Genomic DNA, 9848 nt, shown 5'->3' with positions numbered 1-9848 from the left:
TGCTTTTTTTTTTTTTTTTTTTTTTTTTTTAGAAAAAGTAGTCTATAAAAATCATAAACATAATAAAAAACTAATTTACTGCATAAAACGTTATATGAATTTGATAGATGATATTATATGAATTAAATAATAGGAACAAGTTTGGTCAATTTTAGGGACATTAACAAACAATTATAGATGTCATATGATTTACCGATAAACGCGTTATCGACTTCTTGAGATAGTCATATTAATTTATTAAAGTAAGTCATTAATTCATTATAATGACAAGTAGAATCTCTCTTTTAGGCATCTCTATCTTATATCTGTAATCTTGTATGCCCTCTGGGCCCAAAATTGGAAATAAACTATGATAATTATTATTAAGTTCTCTAAAACTATATTGCAATCCAAACTAAATTATTATGTCTAGATTTCTTTTAACGCTTTCATGTAGCCTATATCGATGGATTCATTGCCGACTAATTAAACTGCTCAGGCAAATGTCTCTGCATTTGTATATAACTCATTGTCTAATTAATTAATGTATGATTATGTATTAAAAACAATTCTATATTATCATTGATTTATTTTATTTGTGACCTACATGTATGTCACATGTCATTTTTTGGAGATATTGGGTCATAATCAAACAGAAATGATAATTTTTCAGAAATTATTGCTTAAATTCGGCATGAAAATAGATTTTTTGAAAAAATCAAGCATTGTCAAATATTTATAGTTTGAACTATTTTGTGGTTATGATTTCAATACAATATGAAGTTGAACACATGAAGTGACTAATATAGAAGTAATATCCATGCAAGTCAAAGTTTAAAAAACCTTGCTTTACTGATGGCTTCAAATGCCAGTTCATAATGAATACAACAGCAAAGGTCAAGATTGTTACAAAATTTTGGAGTAATCCAATTATAACGCGAATTGAAAAAATAATGGCAGTGGAGTCGGAAACAAATTGAAAGGGGGGGGGAGGCTAGACTAATCCTCAGAAATCTTGACCAGAAAAAAAAATTAATTCCCAAAATCATGAAAACCCTAATCCGGAGGGGGTGGGGGGGGGGGGGGGGGGGGTTGTTATACCGATACTCTATAGTTAATTTTTTTTTTACCTATGACTCAAATTTTTCAATATTTCAGTCTTTTCAAGGTAAATTTTTGAAAAATTATGTTTGCTGCGAGAAAAAGTGGGGGTCGGGGGTGGACTGGACCCTCTCTAATGTTATAGACCTAATGGTTAGGTCTAAATTTGAAAAAAAAAAGTGGGGGGAGGGCTAAGCCCCCCCCCCCCCCCCCCTCCGCTTCCGACGCTTATCAACAGTAATGCCAACTTTTTCCAAAAGTTTGCATACAAATAGAAATACATTTAATGTCTCTTATAAAGTAAAAAAAAAAAAAAGTATGGGTCACATAAAAAATATAAGATATAACATGAAATAAGCTAATATTCGGCAAAAATTGGAGTTAATTATTTCTTGAATTCTGTAAAATATAAGCTAAATACACAGGTGTTAAATTATCCTTTTTTGACATATTTCTAATCTAATTTATACATTCGTTGCACAAAATTACCTACAACAAACTTTTTAAAAAATCAGACCCTCTACATGTATATATACAATACTTGTATTATATGTATGTATTATGCATTACAAATTAAATCAATATATAATGCAATTATTTTTAGATAAGGGGTGACCATGGTGACAAAGAAGAGCAACCCAAAAAGAGAGGAGCGAACCTCTTTAAAAGAGAAAAAGAGAAAAACGTACCTCGAGAAATGTGGGTACCTTTTCTCCTGGGTACGTTTTTTCTTGGGTACGTTTTCTTTCGGAGCGACTTTGGACATTCGGCACACTTCTACTTTTTTCCTATTCCTGGGTGTTGTACATGTATTTATTGCCGAATCTAAAATAAAATGAAGATATACGCAACAAAAATTTATATGGAAATATATTTATTGACATACAAATTAAGAAAATATAACACCGAACAATAATATTATTCTTAATCCCAGTGTGTACGTGTATGGTCTGTTGCAAAACAGGTCAACAAGGTATATTATCGGTTATTAGACATCCCCAAGCTCAAGTTATCTTACTTCCGGTTTTAGAGGTACCTGTCATACATTTGTAACGCAACGTTATTTCGTTATTTCATTAGAGATGACGTGTTGATTACATTTATTCATTTAATTTTGCAGCTACGTCTTAGCATTTAAGGATATCAAAGGTGTGAGAAAAATGCATACGCTAACGTTATATATCTAATATTGCGTTTATCATGTTTTTAGTTTTTTTTTTTTTATGAACTGATAATACAGAATGTAATCGGAGAGGGCGTTAATTGCGCAATGAAGTGCAAACGATAAAGTGACAGCACTAATGCATAGTATATATCTTATTCATACAGTAGATGCATGTTCTTATTCTTTATTTCAGACATGGCTCTCCAATGGACTTTTGTGGCTTCTTTTATGTACATTGAGATTGCAGTAGTAATCATATTACTCTTACCATTTGTTTCACCTGGAAGGTTTGTGTTTTGTTTTCTTACAACTCAAATGCTTGAGCAAAAGGTTTTTAGTGATCTTTTCTTACTAAAATATAACGGGTGACCGTGTCTATAACCTAATACATATACTCATTAGCAGTTCTGAGACAAATATAAATACTGTTCTTCGCTGATCCGGTACAAATCACGATACCTGAGATGCGATACGATACATACCACGATACATTGCAACTCAATGAAAACATGAAAAAGGATTCAAAGTTAATTTAATTGGGCTCTGTGTTACCCAAACATGTCCATAGTGATTTCATTATTTTTTAAATAAGCATTGGACAATTTACTTATCTGTACACTATTTTTGTCACAAATAGGTAATCTGAAAGTTTTTCACACTCCAGATAAGCTTCATAAGATTTATACAACTTTACTTAGTCTTCCTCCATCAATGTACTCTCATAGTAGGCATGCAGTCTAAAAATAGTCGATATATGAAACTTTGACATTTTTGAAAGATTTAAAAAAATTTGCTCAGGTATCGATATCGTTGTATTAATTTATACACCAGTCTGTCCTAAGAACTGTTTATCAGGGTAATTTAATGTTATTTGCTATACAAAATCCCTGTCGACATTTAAATTTTAGTTACATTTTTTCAACCTGACAAGCTAGAGGGAGCGCCATTTTAAAAGTTATTTGGGTATTTGTTCTCATGTCTGTTAGATAAATTTTGTTAGAACCCTGAGTAATTTATAAATATCAAATACAAGTAATTAAGCAATAGGTGATATAATTCAGCATACAAGTAGATACATGTATTTTATGACATCATCATGTAAAAATATCAAAGCATTTACAGATTTGTTTTCATCCCCAAATTCTAACTAATGCTGGATGGTAACTGAAGGCAGAATATGGTATATTGTAAGAGACAATGTTTGTCCTGGTGCTAGCTATACTTCTGAAGTAGACAAATTGTCATATCTAATGTTCATACAGTGTAACTTAAAACTTGACAGGAATTGTATGGAATGTCCAATAGATTGAAATACAGTAAAACATGCTAATAACGAATGCTAGGGATAGCCATAGGTGATTTGCTTTGTTATAAACATAATTTCGCTATATACATCTATTAGCTTCACAATAAGTTTATATAAAACCGGAAGGAAATGAAAATCACTTCACTTTACCATGTTTACTGGTACATTCATATCAATTACATGTCAATTCATTACAAACAATTTAATGTTTGCTAAATAAGCTTGTTGTACTGTATGCTGAATCATATATTTAGATTAATGTATTAAAATTTATAATATAGTGTTGATGGATATGAATTGAGGTGTGTTCACTTGGAGTATTCAAATACAAATGTAGTGTTAATCTTTATTAAAATGCAAATTGTGCTGCATTGACTTTAAATTTAGAATTAATTAACTTAAAGATATAATTTTTTGATAATATCTACATGTAGCCATATAACTTGAATTGAGCTTATTTTTAGTACCTACTGAACATTTTCTAATTGTTATCTAATTATTCTTGTATTTAATCATTGAATTTCTATTACAGATGGCAGAAGATTTTCAGATCTCGACTTGTGTCTGGTGTTTCGGCTTATTCCAACATTTACTTCAATGTGTTCATTGCCATTCTGTTAATACTATTTGTGGGTAAGACATGCACATTTATCTTAAGAGAGCTGGTTGGTCGTGGCCGGCCATTTTCAGACTATATTAATCTCCTTTAAAATAAGAGTTTAGTACAAAGATATAGCAAAATATTCAAATTTCAAAGCTAAAAAAAATGCAAGGTTTTTTTCTTTACTGATTAATAGTATATAGTTAAACAAATCATATCTGAAGGAAGATCTGATGGTTAGTTTGTTGATCATCTAGCCTTCTTTAGTTAAAATTTTGTCATTTTGCTACCATTTCTTATCATATCCACTGTTAAGGCTATTCAAACTCTGAAAATTTAGGAGTCTTTTACTGTCTGCTTATTTTAGGGATTTTTTTTAATAGTATATCCCCTGCTCTGAAGAGGAGAGGGGAGCATACTGTTTAACCCTTATGTGTCTGTCGAGATCTGTAAAAAACAAATTTCTGTCACAATTTTCTCATCAACTATTAACGACAGATGCATGAAGTTTTATATTAATTCATGGGAAAAGTAATCCCTATACCTATATTCAATCTGACATCATTTTAAAGAGAAGGTCAAGAGCTTGTTTAATTCCGTTTTTGGGGAGACTGTAGGCATTTTAGATATATTTTATTAGTCAAAAATGGACAAAACTCCGAAATTTGTTCCTCAATACGCATGTACCTATATATTTCATTGGAAATAACAGTTTAAAACATGATTTTTCATTGTGTTTACCAAAAATTTTAGCCCCGTTACACCCTACCAAACAAAGCTATTGTCAAGGATTTCTCAGCAACTATTCATTGCAGATGATTGAAATTTTAACACAGTCTTTGTTTAAGCATGACATATGGTGGTATTCATTTTTGAACAAATTTGATGACAACTTCCTGTTAAATGTCAACTTTGCTTATTTTGTATATAATTTACTTCGGAAGGGGGTGGGGGGTATCATTAGTGAGCACTTACTTTGCGGACAGATATCTTGTGTTTAATATCCAAATCAATACATGTTTTGATTATTAAAAAAATTAACACAATATTTGAAATTCAACTTTTTTTTGTTTGAGATAATGCTGCAAAATTTAGCCAAAAAAAAAGTAGCGAGTAGAAAAATCCAGTTATTTTGTAGATGGATGTAAACAAGTGTGTACATGATGTAAGAAGCAAATTGACGAACATTAAAATCCTACTTGTAGAAGTACATGTAGCAACATTCTTATATAGAATATGTTCTCTGCAAAACTTTTCTGATAAATTGTAGATTCCATCAGAGAAGTTCACAAGTATACTGCCCCCACAGATGAAGTGGATCTTAAACACAACCCCGACGCTGCAAACCTGGCCATGATGAGACTGTTCAGGGCCCAGAGAAACTTCTACATCTCTGGATTTGCCCTGTTTCTGTGGTTGTAAGTGGTTTTCTTTTTTTTTGTATGACATGTTCATTGACTTCTTATTTGTTTTAGATAATAAAAATATTGATTGTAGAGGATTAGGGAATGTTTCAAATACCAGTAAATTGTTTTTTTTATTTTGAAAAATTACTAGACTAAGTATTTACATGTCACTTTCTTGGATATATTTTTTAAGGTAATGATTAGATTTGCATATTACTATCAGTTTGAAATTAATCTACCTTGTGTTGTTGTCGTCAAAACACTGATATTTTCTTTGCTTGTTACAATACAAGGAGCAAATGGTCTTGACTCCTACATGTATTTGAGTTCTTATTGTTCATTATTGATAAAAGAATTATCTTTGATCCCCCCCCCCCAATGCTGAACATGCTAAAAGGATAAACATACTAATTTTGAAATAAAAGTGAGCCCCAGTTAATAAGTTACAAGACTGTTACATGTATTTTTGTTATTGTTAGGGTTATTGTTTGCCTCTTGATCACTAGATACACAAAACAAATCAAAACATTTAATAATAATGCTCATGGCTTGGGTATTTTGCCTGTGCAATTGTCAAGATTCCACTGATGAGTGACTTGTGTATTAATATGCTGATCATGTTGTGATGAAAATTCTGAAATATTGGATTTATGCTTCTCCGATTCCAGCATTATCCGGCGATTACTGACCCTGATTAACGAGGAGGCCAAGCTCGCTGCTCAGTGCCAGGCATACAAGAAGCAGGCTGAGAGCGCCACTGAAGCCGCCAAACGCCTGATGGAAGAGAAAGATAACTCTGTCAATAAGGTGAGGTTTAGCAAATCTTATGTTATGAAATTATGAACATAATTACCTGCCGCCAAAAATTTGTACAAGGTGTAATTTTTGTTATGAAATATGGCCCCCATGAATTTAAATGATTTAAAGTTAATAAAATCATGACGACTGATTTATTTCGGATAAAGCAGTTTAATTTATAGAATAAAAAATGAGATATTTTTTTCTAAAGTAGCAGATGACAAACCTATATATATATCAGTCTTGTAATTTTGACTTGATTTTGATTTAAACTTTGGTAACTCTTGTTAGTGTTTTAGTGGCAAATAACTGTTTTGGTTTTTTTTTTCCATTACAAATTGGTGTTGTTTTTACTTAGTCTTTGTCAGATTTGAATGTTTTTATTTCTTACACAATTTAAAAAGCACACTAAAAACTTGTGCTTGTTTTTTAGGGGAAAGAAGATCATGAAGACCTGGATCCGGAGGAGAAGAATATAGCTGTCAAGTTGGATCAGACTAAGGAACAGCTAGTCAAGACTAAAGAAGGTAGGAATCTCTCTCTCTATGAACATATTACGTTAAGTTGAATTCTTCACGAGGCGTTGAAGTGCATAGGGTCAGGTGCCTATCTCTGGTTTCCGTAGTGCTGAGCGGATGAGAGTCATTTACTCTCCCCTGGATGGGACACCAGTCCATCGCAGGTTAACCCCCAGCATGAGTCAGTACTTATATAAAGCTGGTTGGAGTGAGACAATGCAGATCAAGTTCATTGTACATTGTCTAAGTGCAAGACACACAACATAGGGTGACCACAGTGAGGATTGACCCAGCAGTCTTTTTGTATAATTGACGTAACACTTACGACCAGTGAGCCATATGCTTCTTATCCAAAAAACACACTCGCCAATGGGAAACATCTAGCACATTTAAAAACTTAATCTCTGAATTGAGTGCATTTGATTAAAAAAAATATTTTTGGATTTCTGTTTTCGAAAGATGTATCTGTGTAATTATTTACTCTGTAAACTAAATTTATGGGATCATACAACACAAATAATAAGAAGTGTTTGGGTTTTTTTTCTTCCATTTATTGGTCATCTTGTATTAAATATGAATGCATCCTTTACTATAAAGTATTGCATTTTGCTTCTTTTGTTTCAGAACTGAAGAAGACAAAAGTTGATTTGGAGACTCTGAAGTCCCAAGCTACTAGCACGAATAATGAGTATGATCGCCTGTTGAAGGAGCATGAAAAGTTACAGGTCAGTTGGACCCAATGTCTATTGAATAGAATATGGATTCTCATGCTATTATTTGTTGTTATTTTTTTAAAGGTTTACTCAGATTGTTTTAATTGTAGCAGTGACAGTGATACAACTGAAATTTTCAAGATTTGTCTATCATGAACTGATATTAATTATAATTAATTATAATCAAACCTTTGTGGAAGAGAAATCGATCTTTACTTTAAAATTTTTATGGTGTAATCTAAGGCTCCAAAAATGAATGTTGTGCACATACATGTACAGCTGAAATACATCACATCATACTCATTCAATGAAAAAGAGAGATCATGACTCATTTGACAAGTTAAACTCGCTGATTCTCACTTCTTTTTATAAATTTTGGCCTGAACTTAAGAATGAATTTGATTTGGCCTGAAGTCCTAGTATCTTCTTTCACATTGTAAATTTGGAATAATGGTGAAACTTATTGGCCAATATATAGGGTTAGCTTCTCTCTCAGAGTATGAGTTTGAAGGTGTTACAGCCTCAATAGACATGCATGTGACACTGTTCCTGTTCATTGTATAATGCATGTGTCTAAATTATTGATGCAGAATAGTCTAATGAAAATTTATAATACAACTTGTCAGAAATAAAAAAAAATTAAATCTGTTTTTAGATTTCATTCAATATGAAGCTTCTTATAAAGATCATCTTAACTGTGTTTTTTTCTCTTTCAAATTTGATTCATATTGTTTTCTTCTTTTTATTTCCATAGAAACAAGTTGACACAGAGAGCTCCAAGAAGGATAATTAAATTAGGTTTCAATAAATGGGTCAAGGAGAGTTCAAGGACAAACCCATGACAATTAGAGGACGTATCAATAAATTTTGTATTTTTCCTTCTGCTGCAGTAAAACTGTGATTTTATTTTCATGGTCTTTTTTGCAGCCCTTTGTGTGATAAATGGTATTTTACGGTATTTACCCATAATTACCTATTATGTACATCGTACATGTACATAGTGTTCTTAGAAATGTATTATATGATAAAAATGAATGTTCTATTTATGACGGGAAAGTTACACTCTTATGAAATGTACGTTAGAAAAGATAATAAGTTTGCTCTGTGCCTTTTTTTGTTTTTATTTATTTATTAATGTCTGTGAGCTTTATATTTATCTACTTGACATTCTTGAATAGTTGATTTTGGAAGGGAAAGGTGTGATAATGTGTATTTTTAGATAAGTTTTGATCATGACTTAAATTGTTTAATATTCATTTGATGTTTAAAAAAACAATTTGAAATACTAAAGTACATGTAACTTGCTCCAACTTTTAGTCAAATGGACTGTTTATTCAATCTTGTCCATGTTATGATACAATGTATCTAGTAATTGATATATTTTGTAAACCAAAAAAAAATTCTCTCATTAATATTATCTAGAAAATAATATGTACTAGGCATTTACAAAAAATAGTGTATAATTCCAAATATTTGACTGTCCTAATTTATAGTTAGTAGTTAATGTACTTTGAATTGCAAGATACGCACTGATTTTTAATTACCTGAAAAAATCGTGGACCTGATTTGCATCAATGAACAGTTTCTTTCATTTATGTGTATTTGTGCAATAAAAAATTTCACCCTAATGAAGCCTGGTTTTGAATGGTACTTTATTTATGCTATCTTTATTTCATTCAAATGTAATTAATGGACACAGTGACAATGATATGAATTGGACGGTTGAATTTACAGTAAGATAACATTTTTGTGTATGAGTAACTTTTAAATGAAAACTATTTTCACACTCACTGGGTTTTTGGGATCACCTGTAAAATTGAGATTGAAATAAGGGGGAAACGAGCAAAACATCTTTCTTGTTTTGTCATTTCTTTTGCTCTTGGGAATTCGACATAAGTTGGAACGAAAAGATTTTAATATACAAATCTTTATGATGTTGAAATACTGTCGTCTTTCATCAGTTTGTAAAGTCTTGGAACTCATCACACAACTATTCTGCAATGCTAGTATTATATTGCACTCAGTGCAAAACCTTTTAGACTTTATTTTCAGTCACATACTTCAACCTTACTTGACAACGGAGGATGTTGAAAGGAACAGTTTTGGGAAATGTTCATTCAATAATTATTGAATGATTAGTGTTTTAAGTATGAAGTATTTATGGATATCGAATAACCAATTTAGTAAATTGTGATATCAAAAAAAAAAAAATCTGGGACAGAGTGCGGTGTTAGCTTCTTCACCCAGATTTGTAAAGAAAT

At 31.4% G+C, this 9848-nt stretch overlaps 1 protein-coding gene across 2 annotated transcripts; it reads left to right on the top strand.

Moving 5' to 3' along the window:
- The first annotated feature begins 2091 nt into the window (after positions 1-2091).
- LOC128161495 (B-cell receptor-associated protein 31-like) lies at positions 2092-9219 on the top strand. Of its 2 annotated transcripts, none has more exons than XM_052824784.1 (8): positions 2092-2112; positions 2439-2532; positions 4084-4184; positions 5423-5570; positions 6227-6365; positions 6790-6883; positions 7499-7599; positions 8342-9219. In XM_052824784.1, exons 2-8 carry the CDS (start codon positions 2441-2443, stop codon positions 8378-8380), a joined length of 714 nt encoding a protein of 237 aa, XP_052680744.1. In that variant the 5' UTR covers positions 2092-2112; positions 2439-2440; the 3' UTR covers positions 8381-9219. The 2 variants fall into 2 exon arrangements, with proteins under 2 accessions (XP_052680744.1, XP_052680743.1); XM_052824783.1 differs by having other exon boundaries at positions 2109-2229.
- Positions 9220-9848: the final 629 nt, after the last annotated feature.

Source organism: Crassostrea angulata, chromosome 8 (genome assembly GCF_025612915.1).
Source record: "Crassostrea angulata isolate pt1a10 chromosome 8, ASM2561291v2, whole genome shotgun sequence".
In the NCBI taxonomy this organism is placed as follows: domain Eukaryota; kingdom Metazoa; phylum Mollusca; class Bivalvia; order Ostreida; family Ostreidae; genus Magallana; species Magallana angulata.
This window is presented reverse-complemented; position numbering and strand designations above follow the sequence as displayed.